This window comes from Phaethon lepturus, unplaced genomic scaffold, assembly GCF_000687285.1.
Source record: "Phaethon lepturus isolate BGI_N335 unplaced genomic scaffold, ASM68728v1 scaffold49307, whole genome shotgun sequence".
In the NCBI taxonomy this organism is placed as follows: domain Eukaryota; kingdom Metazoa; phylum Chordata; class Aves; order Phaethontiformes; family Phaethontidae; genus Phaethon; species Phaethon lepturus.
The window spans coordinates 918-19003 of record NW_010554980.1 but is presented as its reverse complement, the minus strand read 5'-3'; the positions used below and the strand labels follow the sequence as shown (position 1 = coordinate 19003).

The window sequence follows — 18086 nt, the reverse complement described above, 5'->3', positions numbered from 1 at the left end:
CCGGGCGTGACACCACCCCCTGGAGGGCGCGACCAGCCCTAAGAAATAAACGACAACAAGTAAAAACCTGCAGACTCTTTTATTAAATTCTCCCATTTCATCTGTACAGAAAAAAATGCACATTATTATGTTCAGAATCTCAGTAACATCTCAAAATTACACAGCATGAACATGTAAAAAAACCAAAAACAAACCAAAACAAGGACCAGCCAGGATTTATACACAGAAAGGGAAAACAATTTACAAAAAAAGTCGCATTAATGTCACATTTAAAAATAATTAAAAAAAGATACTAAGTTCAAACAGCTTCTGCTGTACAATAGGAATGTGCTGGGTCTGTTTTGCACACTGTGGAGGGAGGCCTACAGTGTACCCCCTTACCTCCCCAAAAATCCCAGCTCTGGTTTCTCTAGTATGCTGTTCAGTCCAACACAAGCATCGGTCACAGCTCCTGACCATCTCCACTCAGCACAGGCGACAGTCACACCTTTCCCTGTTCCCCTAGTTCAGTATTTCCCAAGGTGAGAGCTACTCAGTAAACACAGGGGGGGCAGTGGGGTGGGACTTTGGGGTGCAGCAATCTGCCCAGGAAGGGATATCTTGCTTTCGGTCAGTTGTGGAATGAAATTTGGATGTTGTGGAAGGAGAAAACTGCAATCTGCATTTGGCCAGCAAGTGTTATTACTCCTCCCTGTCCCATCCAGGCAGCACTCAGGAGCTCGACAGAGCAGGCAGGATGCAGAATTCCACCAGGACAGGACAGGACAGTGGCACCAAGCTGAATTCTTTCCCATGTGCCTGTGATTTGGATCCCCTCTAACCACGATTCATCAGTGGCAGTGAGCCAGCGGGTTTGGCCTCCAAGCAGGGAGGCTGCACAAAGATCAGTACCTGGGAGCTACCTTGAAGATTTTAAGCATCATCATTCAGAATGTACTTTTACATAAACCAACACTACAGCTGTTTGAGTCCACAGAGCTGTGTAGGGGACAGAAGTGCTAGATGAAATGTTCTGGTTTCATACCACACTCATGCACTCACACACACACACGCCTCAAAACTACTTTTTTTCTTAAAAAAACCCAAACAACTGATAAAGTAAAAAAAAAAAGTATTACAATCTTCTCTCAACTAAATAATAAAGTTGTGTTGTAACAGAAGGTGCCACCGAACTTGAACACGATTCCTCTACAACATTATGGGATTCAAGTGATCCCTCTGGCTCGCTGCATTTCTTCCCTCTGTACCCACCCGCAGTTAGTTTCTGTACTTAGAGACATTCTCTCCTCTCCATTATTTTTCATACAATGTGCTTACTGTGGATTCTTTCAGAACAAGACTATTTGCATGGATTTTTAATTGTCAGATTCTGGGTGAAATCCTTAAATTTTGTTACAGAATTATTTGAACTTCATTAGGGCTATTCCAGCCCTTTGCAGTGACACAAACATACCGGTACTTGGCTCACTGGACAGGACTTGAAGTGCCAGGGATTTTGTTCCTACCCAGATGAGTTACTCCAGCAGCCTAAGTGACAGAGGCGAGGCAGGAGAGTCCCAAGCTGAAACTCAGCAAAAGCACTTGATTAGACCCACTAGAGGAAACAATACATAAGCTTATGAAGGTCAAGAATGAACACTAACAGACTAGCAGGAGTGAAGTAACAAGGTGCATATCATGCACAGTCCCCCTTACCCATGCCATCTAAACACGTGCCATCATTTAGGAAACATAACTTGTTAACCCTTGCAGCAGCAGGAGGGAAACAGAGCTGCATGCCATGCTAGGTCCCAGTTATCTAGCCCTTCCATACAGCCCCAGGAGCATCAGCATCACCACATCCAGAATACACTCTCCAAGAGGAGGTTTTGTTATGACAAGGAGTAAAAAAAACCCTCAAAACCACAAATCAACGAAACCACCTCCCGAATCGCATTCTGTGGAAGGTGCCCTTCCCCACCAAGAGGCAAGGGTCATGAAGAGGAAGGGGCACCCCAGGTTTTGCCACACCAACACCCTTCTCTTGGCTGATCACAGCTATTTCTAGCACTCTCAATTAGATCAGAGAAGGTAAAAAGGCTTCCTCAAATTCAAGGCAACAGCAGTGTTTCTTACAACCATTTCTTTCTTTCCCTGGAATGGAAAATGGTTACCTGCAGGCAAGAGGTTGTGTTAGCAAGAGGACAAGCAGGTTATTTTTGGAAGAGTACTTGTGTAGGCTTCTGTGCTTTTGAGACCTCTAGATTTTTAGGTATACGTGAAAAGGAGGAGGATGTTTCAAGACTGGGACTGGTAGATTTCTAGTCACAAAAAAAGCAAGTTTTGGCAGTGGCAGGAGGCCCCATTTTAAAATGTGAAGAGATAATGATGCTCAATGATGAAACAGCCTTGACCGTTTGCCAGTGTTATACCTTTAAAAGGTGGCTCTGTGCCCTTAAGAGTGACAAAGGGCATCTGAGGGAATCATGCAGAAATTTATTTAGTATACTACCTTTATTTCAGAGGGCCTCCAGACACATACCTGTAACACCATCCCAGAGCACTCCCACTGAAACCAAATTCCCAGATGAGCCTGCTGACACAGTCAGAACCACCACTGTAGACCACAGACTCCTAACGCAGCACTCCAGGCACCCTTATCTTAACCTTCTCCAAATTAAAAAGAAAAAAAATGAAACCATAAACCAGAAAGCCTTATATCTGAAAGAAAAGAAAGTTACCTTCAGAGCAGAGGACGGTTTACATTCAGAACTATGGCTACAAACCTACAATTTCACTGCAATGTCTTTTTGAATTTAGCGGAAGATGCTATTTCTAGACAATAAACCATCTAATTAGGCTTTTCAAGCTAATCATGTTACAAAATGCCTTTTCGAAAAGTCACAACAGTTTAAAAAAAGCCCACTGATAGCAATTTAATTATGCCTGATAGACATTTCAAGAAGCAGGACTCATGCCAAGCAAGCAAGGCTGCACAAAGATCCCACTTCCCTTGCCGGCAGCTCTGCAAACACACCCACCTCTACAGCAGTAATTCCACACTCTGTCAAGTGAAACAATATACACTTAAAATCACCAGACTAACATTTGTGGTATTACACACTTGTGCTACCTCAAGAAACATGATCAACTGCTCCTCTTCTGCTCCACTTCACATCGACAGTGGGCCATTTAAGCTCCGTTCGCATGAGGGAAGAGGGGCAAGAGAAAGAATTCAGGATTAATTTCTGTTCTTACCCAACCACTTCACTGGAAACCTACCATGCACTAGTTCTCCAGTGAACCTTTATTGCTTAGACATTCTCTACTGCTTACTTTGTGTTTGTAATACTTTCATATAAAACCAGAAGTGTTTGCGAAAGACTCACTAGCATAGTAAGTCTAAGTCTAAAACTGTATCACTAATAGCTTGCTGCCGATCCTCAGAGTGGGATGAAAGTACATTTGCAAAAAGCTTCAGTTGCAGCAAAAGCTCACAGTATTTTGTATGCGCCAGTCTGTACACGCAGCATCATCAGAATCAGCTGGTCCACACTCCAAAGTGTCTCAAAACCACCTCCACTTTTCTTCTAGAGAATAATGTGGAGAACTGGAAGTGTCAGGTCTTACCTGGCAGTGCACTAACAGTGGGGAAATAAAGTTATGGTTCAAGCATCAGCCTTAGCTGGACAGTTTCAGGCACATGATTTTTACTGCAGCACATGCAGCTGAGCACATCTAAAAGGCGAATACAGTATATCCTACTGTACACACAAACTCCTGTGCAGTCAACTTCTAGATTTCACCAACACACTCAACTTTTCAGCCAAAGCAGGTGGCTTAAGACTCCACATCTCCTTGTACTTGAGGAACAAAGGTGATGGTAAGAAGAGGCCACAACTACTAGTGCAGCTTTCCTAAAACACCTGCTTTGGGCTCTCAGGTACGAGTATCACGTTCCCAGAGTGTAACCATATACAGCGTCAGTGCACACACTGATGGTATCAATGTGAAAGCTACTTCCCTTTAAAGATCCAGATGTCTCTGCCTTTCATACAACACTATCATCCTCCCATCCACTTCTGCTTGGCCTTCTGGACCAGCACCTGTGTCCTACATCCCAGAAAACGCCAGTTGCTATCCCTTATCAAATACAATGGTGGAAATGAAAAACATTCTTCAGTGCTACCATTCAAACCATTAAGACCCAGACAGGCCAGTTACAAACCACTGCATCAAGCCCACAAGTAACCGTTTTAACAGATAGAGCACGTCGAGCGTTCAGTCACTTTCTGCATCACTGATAAAGCACCGTATTGTCAGCGTGTCAATACCATCTGTATGTAGTTAATTAAGAAGGGTAACAGCTTAGCAGCAGCAAAGTAAAATAAAAGGAGTGTTAGAATTTTACTGCATCATCGCTAATAAAAAAGTTGACTGAGTAACTGATCAGGGCACTTCATGCCTGCCGACAGCAGCGCTGTACACTGCTGACAAGCTCTACATGCCGTGCATCTACACTGCATCTTTAACCAACTGAAATATGAGTTGTACGGCTCACATAAGTATTTGATCCCTGTCAGTATTTTATTCTATCTTGTGAGTGGTGGAGGAAGAAAGGGAGGACATCTTTTCAGCCAAAAAAAATCCACAGTAACAGAAGCAGGATATTCACTAGAAGATGACACCAGTGACTGGTGTCCTTAGGTTGTCCAAGACTATGCTCTGAAGATGCTTTATATAAGATGTCCAAAACAAGGCCAACTGTGGTGTAAGATGCAATTTAACCTTTAATTTCCTGCCTCAATTTCACCCAGCCACCGAGGATGACTAGATTTCAGTATGAACCATTACCTAAATCATATAGTCAGTATGCAGATATATGTCTGTCTTTAAAAATTTACTTAAAAACTGCTTGAGCTGCAGGTCATATCAGTCTGATTTGGAGGTGAAAGCAGTTCCAACAGTACAATAGAGACTTGTCTACAGGCAGGTAAACAAGAGTCTGCTAACAAAGGGGTAACAAAAGCTGCTGGCTGGGCTGCCAATGTTGCACGCAAACTTTCATTGGATGAAGATGCTGTGGATGAGATCCAGGATGGGAAAACTGAGCCAACACCTGCTGCTGTTCTAATTTTTTTTTTTTTTATTCTCCTCTCACAAGAGGGGGTGGGTAGACTATACAGAGGAGGGCTGTACAAAACTCGGCACTAGGCAGGCATTTCTTCAGCAGGCAATCCAGGCTCTACCTGTCCTTGAGCTCTCTTGTCACCCGCTTGGTGATGCGTCCACACATCAGGCCGATGAGGAAGAGTACACAGATGCCAACCGTGATCACAGACAGTATGTAATTCTTGGACGGAGAGGTCATAACTTGCATGGCAAGGTCAGAAAAGCCTTCTGCTGGGGCAACCTGGAGGTGAGAAGGGAATAAATGAGACAATCTGCTCTTTCCATGTGACCCTCAGCCTTGGCATTTGTCAGGTTTAGTCTCTGGTATTGCTATTGCCTCCTGTCATCATAACACTTGTCCTGAACCACAAACAAGGAGGCCTGCAATGATGTGTCTGAAGGAAGACAGCGTTATAACAACAGAAAGGTCTGCTGACCCTATTGCATTGCCCCAGACCTTCTTTACAGGAGATCGAGCCTTGTGCACGCAAAAGACAGTTTAATTCTGCACTGATGAGGACGCATCCCAGACACAGAGAGAGTACGATATACAAGTCCAGAAAAGGAGATCCGATTTCCATTTGTCTGGACCAAACTCAAAATGCTAAACTTCAGAGACAAGAATTTCATCACGGTTGAAGTTTTTCACAAATAGCTTGCAACAGAAAGATCCAGTGGGGAAAAAAGGAAGTAGTTTACTGAAATCCTTTACATATTCACCTTTGCAGCATAGCTCCACATTTCAATACGATCATTAAGACGTTTCTTGCACTCAGGCTGCAACCTCACACGCTTATCTTCCAGAGCTTCCATTAAGCATGACATTTCTGTAATGTGCAGAAGACGACAGTGTTACAAAATAGAAACAGTGGTTTCAACAACATGCTACAGAAAGGCTGCTGGAAAGGGACACCTCACTTCTAAAGGCTGATGATTACATAGGTTGCGAAACAGACTAGCCAGCCTGACAGACTGTATACAAAGACTTGTTGAAGCTAGCCATTTCACTAAGATTCATGATTAATACTGCATTTTGAGACACAAGGAATTTTGACTTCCAAAAGAAATTACAGTATGTATTCAGATGTAACTCCTGTGACTTTACAGTCTTATAAATTTGCATCTTCAATGAGCTGTACTCTAAATTCCATGCCACCACCCTTTAGAGAGAACTAAAATCAAACTCATCTGAGAGAAAAAAACCACAGTGGATCTCCTTAGGCTTGTTAGGAGTTTCTTCTCATCAACAAAATGTTTTGGAAAGTTGAACTTCTTGAGTTTTTGCACAGTCCTGAGCAAGGGAAATGGGATCACAATGTTCTGGGTGCCTATAGAGCACCTTGGCTAATTCATGAGCTCTTTTAGATACTCATATGAGACACTGACAGAAAATTTTGTATTTTATACTTATACTGCCCTACTTCAATAACCCCTAATTGGATACTTTCTGCTTTGCAGTGAAGAGCTACTCTCTTCATAGCAAACAGGCTGCAAACTTTAAACTAACTCCAGACTTTTTGAACCCAATTTCAAACACTCAGAGGCAGACCCCTAAACTACAGACTTCTGCATACCTTCAGTGCAAACACATTGGAACACACAAAAGAATTATGACAAAACAGGAATAAATAAAGGATATCCAGAATTTCAGAAAGGGATTCAGCAACCAGCACGAAAGACAACGACCAGGAAAATACTGGGCCGCTATTTTTAAGGCCAGATAAACTCAGAATGATGGGAAAGTTCAGAACTTTTCCCCTGTTAGCTCTCCTTAAGCAGCTAGCTAACGTAATAGCAAGCTAAACCAAGTGCAAGAGCTTGACCTCAAACAGGAAAAGAATGTCTTAGGAAATACTTAAACAATGCTTCAAGTGGTCTGAACCTGATGAACTCTGTAGTCTTAGGTGACTTGGAACAGCTGATGAAGTCTCAAAGCCTTTAGCTGCTACGTGAACTTAAATATAGTAAAGATTACCTACCCTCTGTAATACTGGAAAAGAAAAAACTGGTACATTTAAGCAGAGAAGAAAAAAAGAGGGTCAAAGGACTTCACTTTAGTTTTGTCTGTCAAAAACGCTGAAACAAAGCAGCCAACCATGGACAAAGACTGACATAAAGAAAGAAGGACCAAGTGGACAAGTTAAGAGTGAGTCTTGTGAAAGCAAACTGATTTGCTTCTTTAAGAGAAGCAGCTTAGTTCCAGGGAAGCTTTTGATGCAGTCTGATGTAACACTGTCATAAGTAAGCTTGGTAGCTCTATCCTGTGTGAAGCTGATGCAGGGTGGGAGATAAACCTCACTGAAAAATGAGTCCATGTACTTCAGTCCATGTGTATTAAGAGCTCACTTTCAACAGTATTTCACTAAAGAGGGATTTTACAGAAGGATTATGGACCGGGTACCAAACGCTGTCAGTAATCACATGAATGATGGAATGCAAGATATACTCATTACATTTGCAGATAAGGCTGCAAGGATATTATATCAGGATTGGTCCCTCCTTGGACACAAGGAAGGATTCCTCAATAGCCATCTTCTAGTGGCATCTACCACCTCTGCAGCCATTCCACTTCCTTTACCTGCAAAGGACTGGTGGAAGGATCTGGTACTTAAGATAAGCTGCATTCTCTTACCAGCATTAAGGCCCTCAGGACTCACAGGTGATACAAGTAAAGCACAAGCACTTACGGCGTCCTCTCCCTGGTGGAATGGCAGCACAGTGGTGTTTGATGTCTAGGGCACAGGCTGTGTGGAGCACTGGGTCAACAAATATATCTGCTTTGCTTTCTTTCAGCATGTTGAGCACTTCCTGGGGGGGGGGGGGGGGGGGGGGGAATTACAAGTACATCTCAAAAAAAGGACCAAGAACAAAACTCATATTGCTCAATGTTTCTGAAACACTTCTGATTTTTTCATCATCTTTTTAAATCCAGGATCATGACAAAAAAACACCACTGTCACCGCATGAGGCTATGAATACTGGTTTAGGCTGAATTAAATGTCCTGGTTTGTAAGGGTTACCATAATTACAGTCATTAAAATACCCATATTAATCTAAAATACAAAGTCAATATGCCAGGTTACTTCAGTTAGAACTGAAATAAGGTGCCATAGCCACAGGGACAACTATATAGCTCTTGGTCATAGCTAGTGCCTAGGCCAATACCCAGCACTCAGGAGGCCTGAAACAGACAGCAACAGAAAACCGATTAGTAACAAGAAGCTTTGGCAACCATAACCAAGGAAGGATCGAAGCCTAGAATTGCAAAGGAGGCACTGTCAGCACAATTTTCACTGGCAAATTGAAATAGAGCTGAATTGCTGCAGGCCAGAACTGAGATGTGTAAGGAAATTTGCAGAGCTCTGGCTTTGTACTAGCTAGAACATGTCCTGGGCTGTGATCTGGAAAAATCACAGACTTCTGCAGGGATGGGATGTCTTTTAGAGCACATTCCATTTATTTCCTTTACCTTCTTGCACATTTCAGTTTTTATTTTCAGCAGATTCACTTTTAGACATTCTTCCACCTGCCCAGTCTGCTCCTGAGCCGCTGCTTCTTCTGCACACAAACTGGAAATCTATTTTGAAAAAGGTATTTTAACATAAGTAGTTCACAACAATTATTCTGCCTTTTAGCACAGCTATATCTCAATACATTAGTTCATCACAGGGTACAGCTAGAAAACACATGAGATACTTCCTCCCCCACTCCCCTCCCCGAATCCCCAGAGCCAAATGCAGCCTGGCTCATGCAATACGCATACTCTTCAATACCTAACAGCAAGAAGTCAATATTATTGTACTGAGAGGAAAGCAGGGAGAAAAACAGCGTAGAAATGTTTAAGATACAAAATAAGCAATACTGGAGACACGGCTGATTCAGCTATCAAAAGTGAAAGCTCAAAATCTGAGTGTATTCCAGTTAAGGTTGACAAGAACCAAAGAACTAGCACACATTTTTTTTTACAACAGGAAAGCAGTATTTTTGCATAGTCACAAGTACCAATGGGATCCCAGATGAAGAAATTAACTTTACATCAGCACTGCTCAGGAAACTGCAATTCTTGCACACTGGACAAAAGGAGCTGCTGAGCTACTTCTCCTACCTCTTCAGAACAGTGCATCTGAAGTTGAGGATCCAGTCGATAATCAAGAGCCGATTCCTGGATTATCACTCGAATTTGGTCCTCGCAGTCTGGAGAGAGACGCTATTAAGCAGAGAAAGTCATTAATCCACTCAATGACCTTTATTTTCATAAATCAATCACTTCGCATTTTAACCTCTGTATTCTGTAATACTTCTATAGGAGCTTAAAAACTCATTTATGTACAGCCCATTACATATATCAAACACACCACAAGCCAAGCTTGATTTGCTATTCAATGACTGTTGCTCAGCACAATCCTGCACAATTTCTTATTTGCATGCACCAGCTCTACTCACCTGGTCTGCATATTTCAACTTCAGGCACGAGATAACTTGTCCTTCCAACTCTGTATCATCCTTGGCCCTATTCAGGATATTTTGGCAGAATTTTGGTATGTCTGCTTTGCACGCCTTCCTGAGCACTGGATTTAAGCGGTAATCTAACCGGGAAAGATGACAATTTCAGGAGAGTACACATCAAAAGTGTATTTGACAGTAATTTCCTGGATGACATTGTGCCACCAACACATTTAGTTTTGGTGAAACCCTGTATTTTTTCAGCAGAGAATTTTAACTTGTGAGGTAAGAGCTTCAGGAAGATAGTAGATCCAGTAATGCTTGCTGACCCTCAAGAACTTAACTGAATAAAGTCAGTGTGTGCACTGGCAACCATGAAGGAGAATAAAACAAAGTGAATATTCTTTCAGCCATGCAGCCCACTCAACGGCTCCGGTAGGTAAGTTAAGTTTTTTTCAGAAGAGGATACCTGTGTTCTGTGTAATCTGGCGCTTGGTAATCATTTGCTTGCATTTAGGATCCATCACTTCACTGTTCTTGTTTTGTTTCAAACACTGCAACATATTTTTTGAGTCTGCCTCTGGACAAAACCGCTACAAAAAAACCCAAAAAACCCAAGTTTCATCACTAAGCACTTCAAAAAACCCCCAACTATATCACTGGAGGAGAATAACCACCTGCCCCCCCCAGAGGTATACAGACACACCACTCCCTAGCCTCAATGCCTCCTATTACAAAGAACAGTGCTACTCTCTAAATTGACTGTGGGCATGAGTATCTCTGCTTATGGATTGAGCACTAAGCCATACAGTCTTGACTGGCTTCCTGGCACCAGCTGGTGTTGGCAGTATCAAAAGCAATTTGCCTTTATTTTCTATTCTTAAGTTACAGCACACTTTGCAAGAAAATACTCACCAAGTTAGGTCTTGTACCCAACTCCTTTTGGTCCCCTTTATCTCAGAAACTAAAAAGGGAATCTTTTAAGTCTACACACATACTGTTCTGCATAAACACTGGCTGGACAAAGTGACAGGTAAAGACTTCATTAGTAACACTCAAGACAAAAGGAATACCATACAGAGTAAGAAAGCAGAGAGCAGGTCACCAATACCAATTTGCCCATTCCCCCCCTGAATGAGATAGTCAAAAGTGAACCAGTTTACCCAAAATTCAGACCAAGGTACTAAATTCTTTTGTTAAAACCAATTCTGTGGGTGTAAGATAAGGCTGTTGCATCTTCTAATCCTCACCATTTTGGTGAGATTACAGGTCTTTTTTTTAAAAGCTTGAGTCTGTGCTGCAGAACAATAAATTCTCAAGTTGTTCTGCTTTGGCCACAACATGGAGTCAGAGGACTGCATCCAGACCACGCATACTAGTGTTTCAGGGCTTGCCATTCTGGCTACCATTGCAAGAGTGTCTTGTATTAACATTCACTGCTGCATACCACGTGGTGCCACTTTAAGCCAGCACTTCTAATTTTTAAGTTGTGCACGATTTTGCCTGCTTTATCAGTTTGATGAAAGTCTGTGTGCACCAGGTCAGCAGTGAACTGAAGATGTTACTCCTCTCTGTAATCATAACTTCTTCCCCTTTGCTAAAAGCCAATCCAAATCCAAACTGACTGGATGAAAACTGTATCGGAAGCCTCAGCACAGACTTCCTCCTCGATTCTGCTGGCAGAATTTATTAGCACACAGGCTTTGATCAGATATTTGGAGGAAGCAAATCTGAAGAGAAGAGACCTGAAGAAACCTCAGCCTGATTCAGAGTTAAGAAATGGATTACTTTGCAAAAAAGCAGTCATGCCCCTGAAACAATACAACAGTCTTGTAAATAAGCTTTTCTGGGAAGGTCAAAACCAATAGAGCTCTCGTATCCCAACCTCAACCTCTTATATCAGCACACTATCATTACCTTTATCATCTGCTTGCAGACTCTCATGAGTGTGTAGTCCAATTCTGGATCCATCATCTCTGTCTCCTGCAGTTTAAACACCTTCTGGTGGCACCTGGTACTCAACTGCTTCTTGATTTCTTTCAGGCATTCAATAATCTACAATACAGTATTACAACCATAAGACACATCGTTGATATGATTCTGTCATATGCTGCTCACAACATACAGCTACATGTTCCCCTAATGGCTATCTTCACCTGATTTGTGCAGTCAAGCTCCCAATGCCTAGATTTTATCAAAAAAGTCATTACCAATGCTGATTTCCAGGACTTGCTTTAAGCTCATCTTTTCTCACAAAGACTTAATGAAATGAAGCAGGTTATCCAAACTTACTCCGAAACTCCAAACCTCATCTTGCAGACATGGCACCTAAGAAATCTTTAGCCACATTTGCAGTAACCAGCTACCAATAGCTTAAAACTAGAAGTAACTGAGGAACGAACCGCTCACAGCATTGCACTCACCCAATAGAAACTTGTGAACCAGTGGAAAGAAAAATTATGCTCCAAAATACTAACGAAAGATTTCAGCAGTATCAAAATGAAAATCTAACACTGCACTCACAGGGGCAAAAGTGTTCTTCAAAAGTTTTCTGAAATGAAAGTACAAATTAAATTGTAAATTATTAATAAAATCCATTACCTGAGCATTGCCATAGGGCACGTTTTGGCAGTAATTCTTGATGTCACTTTTACAAGCCTCATACAGTTCTGGTTCAAGTCTGATATCCTCAGTCTGCAGGATAAATTACAATATGAACTTTTAAGTAGGACTCTAAAGACAATTTTACTTTGTTAATCTATTAACTAGAGCCCTCTACTCACAAAATGCAAGCAACTCTCACAACAGGCAGGTCAGCTTCTTTGAATTTAAGGGTCCTGGTTGTGAGCAGTGGTGTTAGTGGGAATTCAACTTTGCAAATCCATGTAGTGGATCAGTTGGCTTTTTATACTGAAGAAAGGGTTTAAACCAAATTTTAGAGCTGACAAGTTTTTTTTCCACTGCTCCTCCTAGAAGGGCATCAACAGAAAAGTCCAAGACAGCTGAAGTATTTGCATGTGAAAGCTAAAGGACAGATTAATAGCCAGCCATCTATCAGGTGATTTGGAGGATGTGAATGAAGCTTCCTGCTTTAGCTATGCCCAGCATTTGAATACTTCCATACTGCTGCACCTTCTGATATAAGCCTACTTAAGGAGAAGCTTTAACACTCAAACACTATCTACTGGACAAAAGACCTTAAGAGTTTATTGCTGCAAAGCACTGCAGCAGGAAGCTTAAGAGGCAGCCTTGCATACCAGAACAAATACTACTCTTATTTATCCACTGAGCAACTTAGAGCAGGTGGAGTCAAGTTGCTTCAACTGTGCTTGTATCCTCAGTCTGTAAAATGAAGTTTTTATTCTCTCCTAGAGGACTTCAAGGACATCAGCATGTGTAGCACATTGCTACCTAACACTAGACACAATCACTTCTAGTTGAAATTTTAATGACCACTTAGCTTGCCTTAGCCTTCATGAGACTGTATTTAAGGCATTAAGGTAGGCAATCATTACTTTCATCATGGAGGGCAACTGAGCCTCAGATTGTAAGAAGAGTGGAAAAAACAAGTTAGATCTTACAAATGAGCTTCCTTTTTCTTCCAGAGTGGACAAACTCGGAAGCTTTAATTGAAGGACCTCGCTAGAAGAGTGGGCAGATCAAGAGTTTCACACATGTTTACCATCTCTAGCTCCTCAACACGCAGCTGTTTGCGGCACTTCAGAGAGACCCTGTGCTCCTTGGCATCCTGCAAAGTATCATTGCGCACAGTTGTGCTCAGACAGATCACTACATCCACCCTGCAGAACAGAAGACAGCTTTTTACTCATATACCCTTCACTTAGACCAGCCAAGATTGGTGTTGGATCACCACATTAGAAAAAACTGACCCCAAGAATCCAAAACCAACATAAAGTCCTTGTGCATCTATGCTTACTTATAGCCTGGATACAGCTCTATGTAGAGTAGCTGAATCGCAATTAAAATCTAAATCTGATGCTATCTAATTGGAGTCTGGATCAGACAGGAAGATACTCAGAATCCCACCACACACGTGCCCAGCAAGACCTCTGCTCTTCAGTCATGTGAGCACTTTAGAAAAGCCTTACTAAATCTCAGAAATAGATGAATACCTACATGGCATTGCAAACAATTCTTTTGCATTATGGGAAGGGCTGTTATATCACAAAAATGCAAAGAGCTTTGCTATTCACAAACAGGATTGACCTTGTGTGTACTTTAACCTTATGTCATTGCAGTAGGCCATTAAAAAACACCCTTATACTGAAAAAAACTCTATACTGAAAAAAAACAGCTAAAGCAAGTGGGATATTTTCCTTTCCCAGATCAGCAACTGGAACAACAGTAGCCTGCATCTTAGAAGACAATGTCTAGCAAGGATATAAGACATCCTGGGACATGAAGTCCACTAATTGTAAGTAATAGCTATTTTGAGAGCAAGAAAAACAAAAGAGGACAGGCTTGTCTGCAAGGGTAAAGCAGAAGTAATTTTAAAGAGGCAGCAATGCCTTAATGCCAATACCTTAAGTATCTGCAGAACACAGTCACTAAGGGAAAAACACACAAAACAATCAGCCTTTAAAGGAAGTCCAGCCTTTTCTGTCCTATCATGAAGCATCCTGTAACTTTATTACCTATTTATACAGTCAGATTGCTGTTTGGTCAGGTGCTACATACTTTTTTTTGATGTTGGGGCAAAGTTTCAGCACATCCTCCTTGCAAGCCATTTTAAACTTGTATGAGAACCTAAAATCTTTCATTTGAACCTGCAAGAGAGAAATGAGAAAAAACAACTTTGTTCATCTGGAGAAAAAAAAAATACAAGAAAAGAAAAAGCACTGCCCAAAAGAACACTTGTTGAATCATACAATCAGCAAACGCTTCTGTCCCCAATTTATTAACATGGAAGCAAAAGGGATGCTGCACTACTGAAGAAGCTGGGACCCTATCTACCACACACAAGGAAGGAAGGAGGGCCTGAAAATAAATCTTCTCCAGAAGTGACCATTTATGTTTAGCCATGCAAGTACAATCCTCTGAATTCACAAAAGCACTTTAAAAAGTGGGAAATTGATCTCAAAGGAGAGGTTTCATAATTAGCTAACTCCTGTCAACACCCTCAACAAACAGAACAGGCTTCCATTGATAGCACAGAAAAGTGCTGCTTACCAGCTGGAAATGAGTAACTCCGATTGCACATTTTTCATTCATTTCCTTCTGGTGTTTGTTCTGTATTAGACACTCCATCAGGTCCCCAGAATCAATCTGGTTATCTGCAACCTCCTGAAAAACAGGTGAAAGGCTTAAAAATGAGCTACTCTTACAAGTCATGACTTCTATGCTCCTTTAGCCCATTGTGAACAGGAAATAGTGGAACCTGCAGTGCTACTCTCTTGTGAGCTTACACTCACCATTAACTGACCACCCGAGAGTTGTACCACACAAGCATTTACTATAAACAATATATATTTTGTAACTCTATACTTAAATATAGTTACAGTATATAAACTATACCATTCAGAAAAGAATCATCTCAGGCACACGCACACTTTAGACTCAAGAGAATATACTGCAGAGACTCAATGCTTACATGAAGTATTACAGCTAGGTGCCTTCTTTGCTATTTAACTACTCAATCTTAGAGCAATGTAAGAAGTTGTTTCGTCAATGCTGAGCCGTTGCACAGAGTGGAGTGGCTAGGCACACTGCTTGCGGGCAAGGGGGAAGGAAAAAAGCTTAGTTTTTAACCCACTGTAAAGAGTAACTTTTACAATTACAGAGAAATTTTCATCTTCGATCCTCTAGCTTTTGTGTTAGTGTTCTGACAACAGCAGAAGTATTAGATGGGACTAAGAATTCTTGTTTCAGGGTGTTTTTTTGTTTTGTTTTTTAATAAAAGACTTCTGTAACTGCTTACACCTCTTATTTTATTCTTGAGGTGCCAAAAGTACATCAAGAACCAATATTAAAAACCTCTAGCCTTTCCCACATGGTGTTTTTCCTGTAAAGATATTCACGCTATTGCAGAGTACTTACATGACAGAATGTCTGGATAATGGGCTCACATGCTCTCATCAGCAAGGCTTCAATTTGAATGTCCTGCAGAAAACATGCAATATTACCTTTTCACAATGAATGAACAAGAAAAAAGGCTCTGAAAAAACCCTGTGATAACAAGTTAAACTCAACTCAGTTTACAGGGTTTTGAAAGATGCAATCCAGAGAGCTTTGCCCTTCAGTCTGGAAATCCTAGGGTTCACTTTTGCCAATAACGTGGCAAATGCAAGACAAGCCTTCCAGCTTAAGGGAAGGGCCTGGTCTCTACAGAAGATGGATATTTCAGTCAACCTGCTCTGAACTAGATGCTACAGCACTAGAAGTCGCCTTACACCTAGGCAGGAGTTAAAGATTAATGATAGTTTTGAACAGTTTTCTAACCACTGGAAGGAAGCTTTCCCTAAGGCACAATGTAAACTTTAACAAATATGGGGAACAGTTTGAGGCGAGACAGTCAAATATGCAGCTCCATAAAATAAGTAAAGCTGCTGACCTCACTGAAAACCCTAACAATGCGCCTGGCAATTACTTCTTGCAAAGTTTTTGGGACTGGAGAGGGAAGTTGCAATATGCTACTCAAAACTACTTGCAAGTAAGATCAAAAAATGATGTCTCATGATATATCTTGACTTGTACTACAGGTAACTGGGTTACCTGCGCAAGAAATCTTAGCTTCAGTATCATAACTGATTAAGCAGGAGAAATGTCATCATCAGCCTAAAATCCTGAACTGTTGTTCAATTCTCTTCCTCAAGAACACCATGTGAAAATTACATTGTATGAGGCAGAATGGATGGTCTCTGCTTGATCCCAGAGAGCTGCATTTTCGCAGCTACTCTAATCTCTTTTTTCATCACTATCAAAATGACACACCTAACTAGACATGCTCAGCTATTCCCTTTATCCCAGGCTGAAAACGGCTCACCTCGGACTCCAGCTCAGTGAGGTTTCCCACTATGTCTCTGCAATCAGACACCAAGTCATCAAGATGGTCCTGAAGGCATTCCAGCTCCTACAAACACAGACATTTTGGTGTGTGATCCAAGAACCCAATTTGAAAATTTGGGCTTGAAATACTGCAACACAGGTTGAACTGCCCTCCTCCTTGTAAAGTCCTAAATCTCATTTAATCCCACTCCTCTGCTGGAACTCCCAGAACACATATGTAGTAGTGATTGAGAATGTTGGTCTAGGATGCTACTGCTTGTTCTCAAAAGCTGCATGATGTGCTTTCACTTCTGGGATATCACATTTAGTTTGCCCTTCACATAACCTTTATGAGAGGTTTATTACCTAAACTACAACCTATGATTAACACTTCAAAAACACAATGGTGTACACTCTACTGCATCTGCTGTTGAATGGCTCCTCCTCTACAGCTACACTAGGGCTCAGCAATTTAACATGAAAGTGTCTGTTGAAACTTTGTTCAGCAGATGTTAGTTCAGTTCTGTATAAACACAGGAAGCATGTCAGTATTTGCCAAATGGAAATGGGATAAAGTTTGTGTGGGAAATGTCAAGCTTCTAATAGAATATTACAAGTAAGAGTCAGAGGTTGGGCTGGGATTTGCTTCATTAAAATCCTTCCTGTTAACTATCCCCTCCCTCCTCCTCATTCCACTATACATTTGCACCCACTGAAGCCATGCGGTGCAAAGTTTCTTGATATCGCCTCCATCTCTCAGTCTAGCACAGACTATGTCTCAAACTGCACGCTTTAATATATTCTCAGCTATAAAGGGACAGCTAACAAGATGTCCCTTCATCCCCTTTTTCGCCCTTCCCACCCCTCCAGCTTTGCAAATGAATTTGCAGCGTTACTGTGTACAGTACCTGCCCCGTCTCCGTTTTTTCACTGCACCACTTCCCTAAGTCAATCATGCATTTGTCCTGGAGGGCTGGGTCCAGCTTCACATCCATGGCACGCTGATGGAGGATTCTCTGGACCTCTGCTCTGCACTCTCGCGATAGCTGCAAAGAGCATTTAGCATATGCGGTGTTTAAATCCGTACAACGCAAACAAGATGCTGACAGGTGATGCGCTGAGGGTGCCCATGAATGCCATCAGCAATCCCAGAAGTACAGATGAAGTCCTGTACTGCTCAGCATGAACCTGCTGGAGCCCCCACAAGCAATCCAGGCTCCAAAAGCGTTTGGAACTTTATCATTTAGTTTGATGGAAGGCTCCTGTCATGCCACTAAAATAAATCTTATACCCTTAAGAATTTTTAATTTCACTTTACTTTTGAAACAAGATGTCAAAGCAGGTCCCTAGATTGAATGAAAGGGGCAGGGCAGCAGATAAAGCTATAGACTGCTCCTGGAGAATAAAGTCAAAATAGCTCATGCCCTCAATAGCAAAAGGGAAGCCCAGAATGAAGCAATATAATCCAGCTGTAATTTCTTCTCAGC

The 18086-nt window shown here is 41.6% G+C and overlaps 1 protein-coding gene across 1 annotated transcript; it reads right to left on the bottom strand.

The window, feature by feature from the left end:
• Positions 1-5122: 5122 nt before the first annotated feature.
• Positions 5123-17645, bottom strand: LOC104614031 (Golgi apparatus protein 1; the record flags this gene model as incomplete). Its single annotated transcript, XM_010292010.1, has 15 exons — positions 5123-5392; positions 5872-5978; positions 7839-7959; positions 8621-8728; positions 9257-9358; positions 9595-9737; positions 10064-10187; positions 11512-11649; positions 12196-12288; positions 13277-13394; positions 14293-14381; positions 14785-14898; positions 15652-15714; positions 16598-16684; positions 17508-17645. Coding segments are annotated over 15 exons (1713 nt in total), but the record flags the coding sequence as incomplete, so codon positions are not given.
• Between the last annotated feature and the right edge of the window lie 441 nt (positions 17646-18086).